At 52.8% G+C, this 17,074-nt stretch overlaps 5 protein-coding genes across 5 annotated transcripts; 4 read left to right on the top strand and 1 right to left on the bottom strand.

The window, feature by feature from the left end:
• Positions 1-1,386: 1,386 nt before the first annotated feature.
• N0V96_005590 (uncharacterized protein) lies at positions 1,387-3,548 on the top strand (the record flags this gene model as incomplete). Its single annotated transcript, XM_053195596.2, has 4 exons — positions 1,387-2,286; positions 2,343-2,400; positions 2,456-2,663; positions 2,717-3,548. The coding sequence occupies 4 exons, from the start codon at positions 1,387-1,389 to the stop codon at positions 3,546-3,548; spliced, it is 1,998 nt and encodes a 665-aa protein (XP_053046935.2).
• Positions 3,549-4,279: 731 nt separating this feature from the next.
• On the bottom strand, positions 4,280-5,988 carry N0V96_005589 (uncharacterized protein; the record flags this gene model as incomplete). The annotated part of the gene is made up of 6 exons (XM_053195597.1): positions 4,280-4,646; positions 4,724-5,106; positions 5,180-5,247; positions 5,303-5,524; positions 5,626-5,761; positions 5,863-5,988. 6 exons carry the CDS (start codon positions 5,986-5,988, stop codon positions 4,280-4,282), a joined length of 1,302 nt encoding a protein of 433 aa, XP_053046936.1.
• Positions 5,989-7,580: 1,592 nt separating this feature from the next.
• N0V96_005588 (uncharacterized protein) lies at positions 7,581-9,799 on the top strand (the record flags this gene model as incomplete). The annotated part of the gene is made up of 4 exons (XM_065757442.1): positions 7,581-7,630; positions 7,711-8,110; positions 8,151-8,246; positions 8,297-9,799. The coding sequence occupies 4 exons, from the start codon at positions 7,581-7,583 to the stop codon at positions 9,797-9,799; spliced, it is 2,049 nt and encodes a 682-aa protein (XP_065613785.1).
• A 1,110-nt stretch (positions 9,800-10,909) lies between these two features.
• Positions 10,910-11,458, top strand: N0V96_005587 (uncharacterized protein; the record flags this gene model as incomplete). The annotated part of the gene is made up of 1 exon (XM_053195599.2): positions 10,910-11,458. The coding sequence occupies one exon, from the start codon at positions 10,910-10,912 to the stop codon at positions 11,456-11,458; it is 549 nt and encodes a 182-aa protein (XP_053046938.1).
• Positions 11,459-12,195: 737 nt separating this feature from the next.
• Positions 12,196-13,387, top strand: N0V96_005586 (uncharacterized protein; the record flags this gene model as incomplete). Its single annotated transcript, XM_053195600.2, has 6 exons — positions 12,196-12,293; positions 12,351-12,892; positions 12,943-12,974; positions 13,027-13,100; positions 13,159-13,229; positions 13,287-13,387. 6 exons carry the CDS (start codon positions 12,196-12,198, stop codon positions 13,385-13,387), a joined length of 918 nt encoding a protein of 305 aa, XP_053046939.2.
• Positions 13,388-17,074: the final 3,687 nt, after the last annotated feature.

The following is a 17,074-nucleotide window of genomic DNA, read 5'->3' as shown; positions in this document are numbered from 1 at the left end:
AATTATAGCTGGCTGATGGGGTGACTGAGACGGTGAATGTTGAAGTCGAGAGAGCTGCGAGGATAAAGTGATATCGCCAAAAGTATCGAAGTCTGAATCTCGTTGACCGAAGCGACCGAGTGACGAGGAAGATCAAGTCACATTATGTTAATTTACTACGGATGTAAGACTTCTTCTTCACGCGACTATTCAGGCCGTCGCCAATACCTGGAAGGACGGTTTGTTAGAGATTTGGGTCCTCGGAGTACCCTTTTGTCTGGAGTCCATCAGTTGAGACTCGGACCACGAAGCTTTGGGAAAAAAACCTCCGAGCTCATCATATCCTCTGACTAACCCATCATCATTGCCTCTTCCTTTGTTTCGAGGACTCAGGTTGGAACGGTGGTAGAAGCAAGGATTTCTAGCTTCAGCGTCGAGGAATGCCTACAGGAAACATCTGGAGTCGTAAAGCTAATGGCGACGAAAAAACTAACAGATGAGTCCTATCAAGTTGCTGTCTCTCTCTTCCGTCTTAGTGTACGAGCCGTAGCATCCAGCCTCTAGACAGCGAGGTTCTGCTCATACGATGCATCTGTCTTGACCTCTCTGAAGTGGCTCTAAATCGTACTCCCATGTTCAACTTTGGCGATGGAGGATAACCATTAAGCTTAATCCGTCTAATCCTCCAAAGCCCGCCTCAAGTCAAAGAGACGAGCTTTCTGATATCACTAAGGGCGTCACGGGATACCTTGCACTGGACAGGAATTGATACTATCTGAAGACTTCCATGATATCTTCGGATCATTCTATCCCGAGAGAAAGAGGAAGCCTACTCCGGCCGCTCTCCTGGAGCTATCCGGGCGGGGACTTGCAGGTTACATCACAGCATTGCAGACCCATGTCAAATCGAAATCCACGTTCCACGCAAACCAGCATCGTCGGCCCAAAGGAAACCTACCCACATCCCTTTTGTGTACAAATTCGTATGGAGAGGTATTGCGGGGTACACAAGCAGAACTTGGGGAACCCCACGACTGACGTGAAGTTCGGTCCTCAATCTGGTAAAGTGCTGGCCAGGGGTACGCGCAGGTATTTCGCTTCTGGATCGGTGCCTGGGTTGTGACGTTGTTGATTGGTGTCACCCGCGGCAACCTATACCGAAGATGGGCTCAATTGAGTGTGACTCCCCGCAAAGAGATATGACGGTAGCCGAAGCTCAGCTGTCAAAGGATTAGGGATACAATCAAAATATTCCACCAAGGCTTCTTTTTGGGTGAAGATGATCTCTCCCAGAACATTGAGCATAAAATTTAAGACGCTTGACATGTCTCGTGTCATCGGAACTTGGCAAGATCGCATCACTCCCTTCTGCACCGTTGCAGTCAGAACGGCAAACTCAAGTCCAGCATGTTGATATCACGACCGTCCATTCGAGCCCTCGCGGCAACAACTCTCCTTGCAAATTACTGTTCTGCTGAATGCTGGCGAAACTCGACCTGCAACGGACCAGGCTCTGCCTCTTTTCCAGGAGTCTGGGACCAGTACAATTATGCTCCCACTTCTCGGAACGTAACACCAAAGTACATCTTATCCTCACCATCCGGAGCGAATATCTCCAACTTTAACGCACCAGTTGATCTTTCCAGCCAAATCGACGGCCTAGTCTTTGACTTTGGCGTTGAGGTAGGTGGCATCGTAACCATCGACTACAAGCTCTCCCAGTCCACCAACGCCACTCTCGGCCTCGCTTTTACAGAGGCGAAGAACTACATTGGTCGCAAGTCAGACAACTCAAACGGTGGGACCGGACAAGACGGCGCTCTCGCGTACAACATCACCTCCGACGCAGCGGGAACCTACGTTATGCCCGACCCGAGGCTACGCGGCGGCTTCCGGTACCTGACGTTGTTCCTCACGCCTTCCGACTCATCGTCCACCGTCTCATTGGAGATCCGCAATATCAGTTTGGAGATCAGCTTCCAGCCGACATGGTCCGATCTCAGGGCCTATCAGGGCTACTTCCACTCCAGCGACGAACTCCTAAACAAGATTTGGTATAGCGGGGCGTATACTATCCAGGCGAACTCCGTGCCGGGCAAGACTGGTCGCGTTTCGGGATCGAACGGACGGACAAGCTGGCAGAATGACGCGTACATTGGACCTGGGGATACCGTTCTTCTGGATGGAGCGAAACGTGATCGCTGGGTCTGGATTGGGGATATGGGGACTGCGGTACCTTCTGCGTTTGTGAGCACCGGGGACATGGAGAGCACCAAAAATGCGCTCTTGGCGATCTACAATTACCAGGTGAGTCTGCCCCAAAGATCATGGGATTGGAATCTGCTGAACGACTGATTCAATAGTCTGCCGATGGTACTTTGCCTAAGGCTGGCCCACCTTATCTCTCAAAGGATAGCGACAGTAAGTTGAGACACAGTGAGGATGGTGTGTAGCCAAGCTGACGTTGCTAACATAGCCTATCATCTGTGGACGCTGGTCGGCACTTTCAACTACTTCTTGTACACCGGCGACACGGATTTCATGACTTCTATCTGGCCCAAGTACCTCAAGGCGATCAACCTCAGCAGAAGTAAAGTCACATCCAAGGGAATCATGAACGTGACCGGCACTGCGGACTGGGGTCGATGGACATACTCCACTGAGCGCAGTTCAGCGAGCATGCTGTAGGTGAATGTTCTTGCCGGCCAAGGGATAGAGGTACTAAAACAAGGACCAGATTGTATCGAGCCCTGCGCACCGGCGCCGACATCGCCTCCTGGTCTTCCACTCTCACGAACGCGAGCAGCTACCAGAGAGAGTGGACGAGTGCCGCGAGCAAGCTGCAAACGTCCATCATGACTGAACTATGGGATGACAGCAAGGGGGCGTTCAAAGAAAGTCCCAACGACACATCGCTGTACCCTCAAGACGCGAACAGTATGGCAGTTGCCTTTGGCGTCATCTCCGCAGACAGCGCCGAAGCGCAAAGGGTGTCCGACTACCTCGAATCAAACTGGACCCCGATCGGTCCTCACTGCCCCGAACTCAAGAACAACGTATCGCCATTCATCTCCAGCATCGAGATCGCCTCACACTTCCGGACGGGACGCGCCGACCGGGCCTTGCAGCTTATCCGAGACGCGTGGGGCTGGTACCTGAACAACCCCAACGGCACGCAGTCTACCGTCGTGGAGGGGTATCTCATCGATGGAACCTGGGGCTATAGAGGAGATCGGGGGTACCGCAACGACCCGTCTTATGTTTCGCATGCGCATGGGTGGAGCAGCGGCCCGACTTCGACTATGACGGAGTATCTTGTCGGACTGAGGGTTACCAAGCCCGGCGGAAGCGAGTGGCAGCTCAAGCCTGTGTTTAGCGAGCTCTCGGAGGCCGAGGCTGGATTCACGACGAGTTTGGGCAAGTTTTCTGCAAAGTTTACAGTTGAAAATGCTGGAGATGCTGTCGTGGAATGGGATACGCCGGCGTCGACTCGGGGATATTTGGTGCTCCCAGGGCAACGGTCCGTCTGGGTTAATGGTGGAAAAGGTAATACAACAATTAACATTTAGCCTCATCCTTCCTTCCCTTCAGGGGTCTGTGGTGCGCTTGGATTAGCGTTTACCGAATTGCAATCTTGAGCTCTATAAAAACGGACAGTAGCTAGCTCCCAGAGGCTCGGTCTTGTTGCAAACAATCAACTCCGTGATTCCAGAGCTCCTTAATGATTTGCTTGGTCGGTGCAATCTGATTCCATAATGTCGTCTTCTGAAGGATTGCGATCCCTAAGGGCACCGGGACCGAGGTAGATAAAATTTATCATAAGGGTTTCTATTCGTCGCAACTGCCCTTGCTCATTGTCTCTTTCATGTGCGAATACGCAGGGGACGTCTACCTTCACTGATGGGCAGAACTGCGTTTTGTTCACTTGACGAGACAGAGATGCCCTCCAACGGATCGTGGGATCTTCCCGATCATGGCGGTAGTCTAACTTAGTACGTCCACTTCGGCCAAAGCACAAGGCTGCCGCATGGTTCGACCTGGGGGCCCAAATCCCCCAATCTGGCAATGCTGGTGAATATCTGAGTTCAGGATGCTCTCGAAGTGTTCTTATACTTTGCCGGGTCTTCGCCAACAGTTTCATTCGGGTAGACCTTTGAGAAAGGATGTGTAAACACATCAGGTTTGCTTGTGTAATGTAAGTATTCAGTGGAGTGCACACATCGCGTGTAAGAGAAGAAATTAAAGATGTTATGTACATTGCGTTACCGTAGGATTACGCTGTTTACAAGCTGTGCGTCACCTAATCCCACCTCTGACTCTTCCCACTCTCCACATCCGTCAAAAGAACAAATTCAGCCTCAGACCTCTTTGGTGTAAGCCGTCGATTCAGACCACTGGACCCAGTCGCCACCGCCGAGTGTGAGTTGCCGGTACCCCCCGAGCTCGACGACGCGCCAGACAGCTTGGACTTGACGGCCGACCAGGCGGCGTTCTGGGATAAGGCGCTGGAAAGGAACTTGTAGACGGCAGGTAGGGAGGCCGTGATGATGCCGGCGTAGAGCTCGATTGTGCTCCAGTAGGCCGCGTCGACGTAGTCGTACGTGATGTTTGTTGAGTTCGCGAAGACGACAAGGGTGCGGAGGCGGATTACGCTGGCGAGGGTGACGCTGTGGGAAGCCGGTTAGTCTTGCCCCTTTATTGAGATGGCGGGGTAATAGAGGAGCGGGACCGGAGAGAGACTCACAAGATGCCCATGGAGAATACAACCATGACCATGAGCTTCTTCTTCAGAGGCATCTGCAGCTGGTAGAGCTGGTGCAAGGGGAGCGCAAGGATGACAATATCCAGCACGATGTTGAAGGCCGCGCTCAGCCACCCCTGGAGATGGATATTGTTGCAGCGGCCCAGGTGATCCGACTCGAGCTGCAGCCAGGCGTGGTTGATGGGCCAGCACTGGAAGAGCGTGGCGAAGAAGAAGGCGGCGGCGTAGGCCAAGGTAAGGCCGATTGTGACCCAGATTGCCTTCCCGAGGCTATTGTGCTGGAAGATGCGGTGGAGGAAGAGGAGAATGGAGACCTTGTTCATTGCCTGGGCAAGGAAGTAGAAGAGCTCGCCGAGGAAGTAGAACTGTGGCAGGAAGCCGCTAGTGTTAGTCGTTGTTCTTCATAGTGACCAGGCGTGTGTGAGTGTGGTCACTTACAAACAGCACGTTCTCGACGTTCTCGAGGGGCAGAGTCCAGATGTCCTTTCCCAGTCCATTTGCAGAAACTACATCAGTCAGTTCCAGCTTACACATGATAACTGGTTGTGGAGGGACACTCACGTGTGAAAGCAAAGACGGTTGGCGGGATCGTGAGAAGAACGCAAGCGGTGATGGTCCAGTCATCCCAGCTGAGTTCTCTGTTGCATCCAGGCAGAGCAGAACACATACGAAGTATGTAAATGATGAGAGCTATGCCGAATCCAACACCCGCAACGAGAGGAGGCTTCATCGTGTCATCGCGGACAGGTAGCCCGCACATGGTCGCCGAGCCATTCTTAGTTTCTAGTATAGCATCACAACGAGTCAGTCGAATTTCCCCATGTGAGATGCTTAGACAGTCTCATATTGAGGTCTCGAAGCAAAAGCCAAGCAAAGGCACTCACTGAGGGCATCTTCATAGTTGCATCCCTGCAACACGCAGACGGAGAGGTTGGCATTGAGCTCCTCGTTGGTGCAAAGACACGCAGTGTCCGTGAGCTGGCAACCCGACGTCGGGACAAGCTTGGTGAGACAAACGAGCTATAGTCGGGAAAAGATGGGGATGCCGCACTGATCAGCCAAAAAAAATGCCACCATCTTGACGCTAAGCCCGGGAGATCCGCCCACTATTCAATACTTACTGCGCATTCCGGGTATAGTTTCTGAGCCATGGCCAATGCTTCCGCAGCTGAGGTCGCGGCTTGGGCCGTTGAAGAGAAGGCCGCGAGGGCTGTGGCCGTGGCCGCCAGCATGCCTGAAAGCTTCATGGCGACCGATATTGTGAAGGGGGGATGTCGTACGAGAAAGAGAAAGGATGGTGAAGAGAAGCACGAGCGGGATTCCGGGTTTCCTTTTCAAGTATGTAAATCGTAGCCGAGAGAGAGACGGAATTCCCTAGACCGGATTTAGAGAAGAGGAAGAAGGGGGTATTACTTTTAACCTCATATCGTGGCTTGCGTGCCGTTCTCCCTCCGCTTGTCTAGTTCGTCTCATATATGGCGGCATCTGCCGTGATCCTTGGCTCTCGGGTTCGACTCTCTCTGGACTCTGTCCCTGAATTTCTTCATTCTGGAGTCGCTCTGAAGTGGGCGAGTCATTTCTGCGTTGCCTTGTAGCCGACGATCTTGCTTTGGATCGTCGTCGAACCCCTGGTGTAGTTGAGAAGGAAAATTCCGCAAGAAGACTGAAGAGACTTGGATGTGGCCTGCGCCGGATGCAGATGCCGGTCAAAACGGTTCGCTAGAGTGCTCGACCAGCAAACTTACGAGTAAAGTTTCCGAAAGAGTGGTCCGATTTCTTAGCGGCGGCAGTTGGCTTGACTTGGCTACGTAAAAGCCAAATCTCTTCATCTCTCCATCTCCCGCCTGCTAACGTCCAAACCGTTGAGCTCAGTCCCAAAGCGGTTAAATTGTCACGATGGGGGAAGGGGAGGGGTTCGTGAGTGGCCAATGAACCGCAGGGGATCGCTAACATGCTTTTCGTTATTCCTAGTATTCTGTATATGCACTGCAACGACAGTAAGAGTGAGATCAACAGTTCTTCAGACCGGGGCCAACCCGACAACAAGGAGGCGGTAAGTGCTTGCGCGCCTGATCTGTCTGTTCTGCCCCCAGTCTGTCTCCCGTCTATCGTTCGTTGCGTGAATCGTAGTGCCATTGAAGCAATGGGCCCCTCTAGAATCTCCATACCCGTCATCCAAAGAGCGTTCGGACAATGGGGCCAAGTGTAGGGCTATCGTTTCTCAATCCGTAACCCCTGGCTGTGGATGTGTCCACGTCGGATTCTGCTCGCTCAGCAAGGCTCTGCCATGTTTGCTCCATTGGACAGTTGCTTGCCAAGTTGCCATAGAGCTTCATTGGTGTGGGCAGCACTTTTCCCCATTGGCGGAGCAGGATCCGGGGGTGGTGTTTTGACGTTTTGACAGGACCCATGTTTTCTTTCATTTCGTCTACGACCCTGGTTGGATCCTCGACAGGCCTGCCAAAGAGTCGTCGGCGCCAATGCAACCTCGAGTTAGGAAAGCAAACTGGCAGATCAAAGCATCTTTTCCCCATGTCTCACTTCTCATGCCCCCTTCATGAGCGCGCCGGCTTCGCGGGAGATGATGCCTCTCATCACATCAGCATCGCCAATCAGTGGAGTTGCGTTCGAAATGAGTCCGAAAAGGAGTGTTCTCATGAACCCATACTTAACGTTTGGGGTCTGACTTTTTGAGTCGCTTCGCCCGTCTTGGTTCCACTAACTCTTAGCCATTTGGCAGTAGTCATTCCTTCGCATCTCAACAAACTCGCCAGCCAGTCGTTCATTTATCGCGTTTTTGCTTTCGGTTGCATTCTAGTTACCTTCATTGGATGTTACCATGAAGTTCCTCTTCTCCGTTGCGGCGCTTCTCGCGGCTGCTCATGCGGCGTAAGTTCTCACACCTAGTCTTTAGTCTTTAGTCAATACTTACATACTTATCGTGCGAATCATTGGCTTACACAAACCAGCTTCGATCAACCCCTTGGTCCAACACTCAATGCCACGGGACCTTCAGCTAACTCGACGTACGACTACGTCGTAGTTGGCTCCGGTCCCGGCGGTGCTCCTCTCGCTGCCCGCCTGGCCATGGCCGGCTTCAGCGTCCTACTCATCGACGCCGGTGAGGATCGAGGCGAAGACCCGGCCGTCCGGGTTCCGGCTCTGCACGTACTTGCTTCTCAACATCAGCCGATCGCATGGGATTTCTTCGTCAATCATTACTCTGATCCAGAGCAGGCCAAGAGAGACAGCAAGATGTCTTATCGAAAGCCGGATGGAGAGATCTATGTCGGTCTCGATCCACCACAGGGGTCTGAGCAGTTGGGAATCCTGTACCCTCGTGTCGGTGCCCTTGGTGGTTGCTCCCAAGTAAGATGTCTCAACCTTGCCTTGACTGGTGTTCTATAAGCTGACGGTCCCGAAGCACAATGCTCTCGTTACCATTCTGCCTCAAGACAGTGACTGGGACAACATTGCCACCATCACTGGTGACAGCTCGTGGGAGGTAAGAAATTGCTGACTTTCTCGGCGATGGCTGGAAAGTGCTGACAATAGTGGTGTGCAAAGGCTTCCAAGATGCGAGAGTACTACAAAAAGCTCGAGAAGTGTCACTATCTTCCCGGTGGCCTCGATAGTTCCGTACATGGCTACGACGGATGGCTTGAAACTCAGACGACTCCCCCAATCCTCATCGTTCAAGACCAAAAGGTGCTGTCTCTGGTTCTCGCGGCCGCCACCACGATGGGCAAGTCCCTTCTCGGCAAGGTGATCAACACCGTCACCGGCCTCCTCGAGATCTTGGCCGTCGATGTCAACAACGACTCACCCGACCGTGACAGTGGAGAGAAGATCTACCAAATTCCCCTCTCCATGAAGGACCCTTCCTTCACTCGCTCATCCCCTCGTGACTTCATCTTCGACGTTGTCACCGCGACCAACGATGACGGATCCAGGAAGTACAAGTTGGACGTGGCTCTCAACACGCTCGTGACCAAGGTCAACTTTAACACGACGGGCGAGAAGCCCAAGGCAACTGGCGTTGAGTACCTTGTCGGCAAGAGCCTGTACCGCGCCGATCCCCGGGCCACCAAGGAGGATGGCGGCGTCCCCGGACGTGTGTTCGCGAGCAGGGAAGTCATCGTGTCCGCGGGCACCTTCAATACCCCTCAGCTGCTTAAGCTCAGTGGCATCGGTCCTGCCTCCGAACTCGAATCCTTTGGCATTCCCGTGGTTAAAGACCTCCCTGGTGTCGGCGGCAACATGCAGGACCGTTACGAGGTCGGCATCGTGGGCAAGGCGCCCACCGACTTTTCCCTCCTCGAGAAGTGCACCTTCCTCGACATGAACGGCACGCACAATGGCGAGGACCCCTGCTTCTCCCAGTGGCAGTCGGGCATCGGCGGCCTCAAGGGCGGCTACACGACCAACGGCATTGCTTTCGGGTACTTCAAACACTCTTCCGTCGCGGAGAACGGCAACCCTGACCTCTTCCTCGGTGGTGTACCGGCCTACTTCAACGGTTACTTCCCCAATTATGCCGAGCACGCCCTCGCCGACCTCAGCGTCTGGACCTGGCTTACCCTCAAGGGCCACAGCCGTAATAACGCCGGTGTGGTCAACCTGACAAGCACCAACCCGCGCGACACGCCCAACATCACCTTCCACAGCCTTTTCGAGGGCATTGGTGGCGAAGAGGACCTGCAGGCTGTGTACGAGGGAATGCAGTACGGCATCGAGGCGTTCGAGAACCTGATCCCACTTGATGGCTCCTTCGAGCGCATCTGGCCACCCAAGGAGATCTCGTCCGAGGCTGACCTCAAGCAATTTGCCAAAGACGAGGCCTGGGGTCATCATGCTAGCTGCACTGCGCCTATTGGTGCCGACGACGACCCGCTGGCTGTCCTGGATTCCAACTTCAAGGTTCGTGGAGTTGACGGATTGCGCGTGGTCGATGCCTCCATCTTCCCCAAGATTCCCGGGTTCTATATCGTTCTCGGTATCTACATGGCGAGTGAGAAGGCCGCTGATGTGATCATCGCTGAGGCACAAGCGGCGTAGTGTGTCAGAGTTCGCCATTGATGGACGTCGATAGAGACAAGGATCGCTTGGAAGCGTCAAAGAGTCCGATATTCTTAATAACATCATCTTCCATGATGCGCCTAATACTAAAACCAGATTCTGATTCATTTATCTTTCAGGAGGAAAGCAAGGTATCCCAGTAAAGCGGTTTCCATAGTCACTGTGCATCCTCTTGCCAAAGTGTGTTTACCTTGCGCTTCAACTGATATGCCTAGGACAAGAGTCAGTCGAGAATGAAAGGGACAAGTCAGCAGCTTTCCCCTCAGATTCTTTGGAAAATACATATCCCAGTAGCTGAGACGCCGATGATATCAGCTTGGACTTAGTGAGCTATTTCTCAAAGACGCCTCTCAGATGTATGTCTTGACGCTGGGTGTTGAAAGGAAGAGGTCGCTCAGCTCCGTAGCCATGCATGCGGCTCCTTTCAGACCTATCTCAACTAGAAGCATCTGGCAATTCCCAAAAAGCCCCTTTTACAGACCTTGGCTGCCTAAGCGGACTTCTGGTGTCATATAATGGTGTTTTGCCAGCACATCCTCCAGGAATTGCCTTTCCCTCCACTATCAACTCGGCATCTTCGATCTGCCTTCAAAAAAATGTTCCCCCGATCACAAGCTTCAGCTGCTTCGTTGCACGAGGACAACCGCTGGTGCCTACGATGCCTTGGCTGGTATGCTGGTGTCTACCGAGGTAAAGAGGAACCTCCTGCGAACTACTTTTGTGAGAGAAGACGAACGTATTGCGAAGTACCCGATTCATTGGTCTTTTGCTTACTCGCGCTACGTCGTTCCAGTTTTGAAATGCGGAAGATGTGCCAATTTCAACAGGAAGAAGAAGCCCTGTCTCATGGTATTCGCTTCTTTCTTAGTAGTTGGTCGGAGATGCTGAGTTCCATCTAGATTCAAAAGGAGCAGTGGCCCAAAACATTGGAGATCATCGAAAAGACCAGGGACATCATGCTGGCGGAACAGTCTGAGGGCAAGATTTTTGGCCAGGCAAGTTGAGAATGAAGATAACCAATCCTTTCTTTTTCCCGAAGACTTGCTCACACTCACCTCATAGGACCGGGCAGCCATCAAAGATTTATATATGCAAGTGGACAAGGCGACCAGGGCTTACCACGACGCCCATTTGCAAGACGATCAACAATCAGCGGCTTCGGAAGCTGGTTCTTCGATGGCCTCTAACCTGGAGTCTGACGACGAAGAGGTGGGCGACGAGATTCATTGCACCCTGAGCTTCGCAGGAACGAGCGGAGGTAGCCGTCCGCCCAACACCAATGGCCTCTCAAAGATCTCGAAGGCCATGGTAGATATCAGAAGACTCGATGAGGAAAAGGCAGAAGCATCTCGCCGCCTGGGACGAGCAGTTTGGACTGCGGGGCGAGACCCGCAAGCGATCGGACCATCGGATCACTTGGTTCGGCTCGTGGTTGACGCGCTGCATCGTGACGTTCGTCAAAGCGATGCTCGGCACGGTATCTCGTACGCCTTCAAGGCTGTTGACAACGCTCACGACGCCCGGGAGGATGCCTTCCGCCGGTTGGGCGACGCTGCTCTTGCCATCATGCCAGCCAACTCCACGCCTGAGGGCACAGGCCCATCGGGATTAGGCCGAGCTCCTAACTCTCGTCGTTGATCTTGCAAGAAGCGACGGACCAGAAGCGACTTGATAGTAGTGAAGGCGGCTGGAGTATGTTTTTGGGTTGGTTTTGATAGAATCTTTCGAGGGGTCAGTGGTTATTCAACTGTTTGGAGCTGTCAAAATGAACGTGTGAGGAAGGGATTGACTTTAGTTGGCGGTACCTTAATTATGCACCAACAAGACCCCTGTCGTTAGCAAGCATCGAGCCCAGCTAAGACCATCGGATGACTCGTGACTCGCATCTGTATGATTTACATCAACAGCCGCACAAGTGCGGTTCGCTGTGAAGGTGTGAACCAGTGCTAGGAACCAGATGAAAGTCTAGACCATTGTTGAGCAGAGTTGATCTGCACCATGTCGTGTCTTGCGCTGCTGCTGCCAAGGGTTCTCCGCGGAAGGTTTGGTCCGTGGTTCAGCCACATCACATGCAGCCACAGGGAAGTCAAGCTCCCGCCACAGCACTACGTCATACAGCCATCACCAAACCAAAGCGAGGGAGCTAGCTCTACGTACCTCAGCTGCCATAGCTTGCCTTTGGCAGGCACGCAGGAGTCAGATCACGATCTTCGGCGCCAAATAAATACGCCAGAACTGTGTCTTGTCCAAGCCACGTCGCAAACACTCTCTTCTAGCTTCCCCATCTTTGCGTCGTTCCGTCTACCATCACCAACTTACTCTTCGGAAGCCTCCTTTGCAACCTCAAACGGCACCCCGACGAACGCTATCCTATCATGTCTGACGAACGAACTGTTTCCCAGGGCCAAGCTTCCAGCTCCGGCGGAAGGAACAGGATGGTCGACTCTGTGCAGACCAAGGCCCAGGAAGTCCTGTACGTATTGCCCACCATCTCGTGTGCTCGCGCTTCAACCTAACACACGTATAACAGGCAAGAGGACTACGACAAGGCGAGAGGTTTGGTCGCCGATGCTGCCAAGAGCAAGGCCTACCTGTACCCTATCAAGGGAATCATCTACTTCGCAACTCACCGAACGCTTTGGAAGCCCCTCCTGTCACGCGTCGGATCCTACCTGCTCCTGTCTGCCGGTGTTGTCACTGGCATGTTCGTCTTCACTTACGTGCCACAACTTGCGCTCCTCGTTTTCGTGAACGGTCCGCTAGCCGTCTTCACCACTGTTCTTTTGATTCTGAATGAGAGTTCGGCAATCATCAACTTCCTTTCGCGATCATTCCTGCTCCAGGACGCGATTCTGGACACCTTTGATGGCACTCTTCTCCTCAGAGACGAGGACGGCATTGTGAGGGAAGGCAGACAGCTCAGGCCCGGATCTGACCCCATGCAGAAGCTGGGCAAGGTTCTCAAGAGTCCCTTTGAGAAGTACAGCCCCAAGGCACTCATCAGATACCTCATCTACCTGCCCTTGAACTTCATTCCTGTCGTGGGAACCGTCATTTTCATCTCTCTTCAGGGTAAGTCCTGTAGGTCGCTTTCGTGTATTTCACAGCTAATATTTCTGCAGCTCGCAGCAGAGGTCAAGCTGTCCACGGCCGTGTATGTTTCTTCCTTCCCATAACTCGGACATCATACTGACCCTTCAACCCAGTACTTCCAACTCAAGAACTGGTCGTCTTCCAGAAGAGCCGACTGGCTGAAGAGACACGCCGGGCCTTACACTGCGTATGTTTGGGGTCCACCCGCGCATGTATTGTGTGCATTTGACTGACTTCTGTCACAGCTTCGGCCTAGTTGCAACCGCCCTTGAGATGATCCCTTTCGCTAGCGTTCTTTTCACATTCACAAACGCAGGTATGTTTGGCGAAGATTGGACTTTCGTCTTGAGTAACCACTGACGCTTATCTAAAGTCGGCGCTGCTCTTTGGGCTGCCGATATCGAGGCCAAGGATACTTCCATGACGGATAGCACCGCTCCCACGCTTCGAGAGACGGCACAAAAGGCCGAGTAAACGACGGACGACTGCATTTTGGAGTCATGTCTCTAAGTTCGACGGTGGGATCAGCTTGGCATTAGGAAGTACCGACCCCTCTTTTGATCGGATCCTCGTGCCACAGCATCTTGACAGCAGTGACGGATCTAGTACGACAAGGGCCGAAGCTTTCAGCTGAGAGCACTCGCATCTCTTGGCGGGGCGGCGTTATTCTATGCGTCTGGCAAAGTTGATGAAGCGTATCTCTAGTAGCAGTCGACGAGGCAGAGTGTTTTGGCCCCGACGAACATGGGAAGAAGGAACTTTTACCGTAATAATTAATTTACGAATTACAACCCTACGCATCACGATATCCTTGATGTAACACTCTTAGGTCTTGCCCTGATTTCGCCTGCCGCGACTTGTTTCAGGCGCTGCAGCACAGGCTTTACCATTGTTCGCCGACGACCAGCTAGACGATCGCTCTTCAAACCCAGACGTTTGCCACCTGATACGGCACATTAACATGTGCTCCGGCGAAGCAGTACATCTCACTAATCAAGCGAGACTCATCTGGGCCTAACATAAACAAAACGAGTAGGACAAGACATCACGAGCCCCCGCACCGAGCCTGCCATTATGGCGTACTACTTGCTTCAGGAACAGGTAATCTTGTTTCGAGGTACACGGGTGGCTACATGACACCCACTGTCAAAGATTGGATTTTATAACTATAACTGGTTGCAATCGTGTTCGGCACTAGGGGATGACCAAGACGGGACAAGACTCGGTGCAAACTTATCGAGGTTCTGCCGGAGAGGCCGCTCGAGTCTCGCCGGCCAGTGGCTTTCTGGTAGGTCACTAGTAGGTGTTCCTTGGTGAGTGTAACCACCTCGGGATAACGTCCCGTGTCTGTGACTGCCAACATATCACGCTGTGCTTGATGACTTGCTAGTGGATGTCACGATGCGTGCTCTTCGGCGATATCCTGATCAGGAACTGGTTCACATTCGCAGGGGCGAGCCTGGTGATGCGGCACCTCTCCATCAGCATTGACTCTTCATACCAGCCGACATAGGACGGAACGTGAAGTCCATCCCTCTTCTCGTTTCACTACTACGGATGTATGGCATCGATGTGGTCGATGACCGCGAGCCGATCATGATACTGCCAGCTCGTACCTATATGTTGTGTCGGGCTCGGTCCGGGGCCGCATAGCAGTCGGGTATTCTTCTCTTGTGACCACCTGGATAGCTTCGAGTACAAGCTGCTCCATTCTTCGCAATCTTCTGACATCGTGCGAAAGGAGAATTCCAATGCAGGAAAGGTCGTTTCTTCCACAGCTCCCCACCAAACTAGGCCTCAGAGTTGAATGATATTCTGACTACCTCTCTTCGGCCCGCTTCAGCAACTGATTTCGGCTCATGGCAAGACTGAACGAAGTAGTAACATTCGATTTCTGTAGTAATATGAAGGTATATTGCAAGATGAGGCATTCCCGAATGATATGGAAGCTGTTATGAATTCGGAAGGAAGGAGGAGCATGTGTAAGCCAGTTGGTGGTATTACCTTCCCGGCATCACACCTTCCTTTCATTAGGCAAGCCGTGAGCTCTTTCCTGCTATAATTACGTCTTCCCCTTCTTCAGATACTTGCACACACAAAATTCCTTCCCCCGTTTTCCCACCTTGGTCGTCTCCTCTTCTCCTTCTCTCTCGCCCTTCACCCTCCTTCGTTTCTTCTCCTATACCCATCCCCAGTCACTCGAATACGAGTGAGCCGACCTTCATTCGTTCACTTCTACTCATAGCCTCGACTTTCGTTTGTTTGAATACCCCTAGCACCAGTGCCTCACCAGGTATGATCATCAAGACCCTGTCATGTGCTACATACATAGTACTGACGCCGCTTCAGAAGGAACCCCGAATATGAAAGCCTCGTTTCTCACTGTCGTCCTTGTGACGATAGTTGGTCTGCCATTCTTTGCTACAGGCGTGACAGCTTCCGCCAATGCCGATGATCTCAAGCAGCGGCACGAAGTCGAGTCCCACGCCGCTGCCCTCAAAGTTAAACATCACGCGAGGAGCCCTCAAGATCCCAATGCATTCATCAGCTACGACTATGGATACACCTACCCGCCGCCTCCCTCTCCCACCTCTTACGGTGACCAGCCGCCATCGACCGTGATATCCTCTGCTAATAGTGACTATGGTTCGTCGATCATGTATTTCTGATGCTGCTCTCAGACTGACATACGTAGCAACTTCAACTGAAGTCGGCTCGGTCGCCAGCGACTCCAGCACATATGGCGTCTCTGGCTCTGTTACTCTGAGCTTGACTACTTCTGCTGGAGTTACCGCCACTCTCTCCAATGCCGTCACGTATCCCCCTAGTTCTGATAGAACTTCACGTTCTACATCTTCAAAGGTGGCTAGCACCATTGTATCATTGAATTCGTCCAGCTCCATCGCCTCAAGTGTATCATCATCAGTTTTAACAGAGTCAACTCTTTGGCTGCCAGCCAACACCTCCACCAGAACCGCAACGTCATCCATTATTGCAACGTCACTGAGCGCCAACCAAGCAGCTTCTTCAGAGACCATATCTGGCACCCTTGCTTCAGCGTCTGAAATCAATAACGGCACAGCCGTATCCGCGACTGGTCCAGCATCAGCCACTTACACGCCCTTGCCGCCATTCACTGCATTCAATTCATCGTCCCAGATGCAGACTGCCACCGGTGGTCCAATTTCAGCCTCTTTCAACACGTCCGCGTCGATAACATCTCTCTTCATCTCTTCGGGACAAGCTCCTACGTTGACTCAACCTGTGGAAAGCCCGTGGCCCACGCTCTGGAACTCAACTGCTTTCCCCACCCCGGTGACCATCTCCCAGACTTACCCACCCAACTCGTCCTCGTTGGGAACTTCTTCCGCTGGCATCTCGGAGTCCGCGAGTTCATTCATCGTAGTACCTTCCGTCGTAACTCTCAGCGGCAATGAAACCGTTCGGTTGACAACTCTCTCGCATACCCTACAAGCCACTGTCGGATGGAATAGTACACAATCAGGTGCTCTGGTCACAGGCAGCCAGACCACACTTGGCACAGGCGTCCCCACCAGCGTATCAATCAGCTCTCGAGTCTCGGGCGCTCTACCAGTCAACTCCTCGACGGTTGTTGGCCATGTAAACGGAACCACTTCAAGTAGCCCGACCGGAAACTGGACCTCCCGCCCCGTCATTACCGTCATTCTGCCTACTTCAACTCTCGTCATCTCAGGAACAGGCTCCATCATCCGAACGAGCATTGCTGTCACTGCCGCGCCATGGTTTCCGGCCAACTCGACAATATGGCCAAGCGGTACGCTTGTCTCTATTAGTGAAGAAAGTCCACCACCTGTCCCATCTGGCACCGGTACATTTCCTTCGGCAGTCAACAGCTCCAGCGCAACGGTGCCATATCCTGCGTCGAACACGACTACTCTGATGCTGCCGGCAGGAAGTGTCAGCAGTCTAGTGTCAGGTACTTCAATCACTATTCCCGCGAACAGCACGGGCTTTACTGCTCCATGGAGCTCAAGCATGACCATGACTCTAACAAGAGGTTCCTCTGTGGGAACAGTAGTCATCACAACGATCGGGAATGCCACAAGCATAACAGCGACGATTGCCACCCCTCCTCAGCTACCGAACTCGACGTGGGCCGCGAGTGCTAACGCCACTTGG

This window comes from Colletotrichum fioriniae (assembly GCF_027942845.1).
Source record: "Colletotrichum fioriniae strain IMI 355084 chromosome Unknown scaffold_6, whole genome shotgun sequence".
Taxonomy (NCBI): domain Eukaryota; kingdom Fungi; phylum Ascomycota; class Sordariomycetes; order Glomerellales; family Glomerellaceae; genus Colletotrichum; species Colletotrichum fioriniae.
The sequence above is the reverse complement of the archived record's forward strand: the minus strand, read 5'-3'. Positions and strand labels throughout refer to the sequence as shown.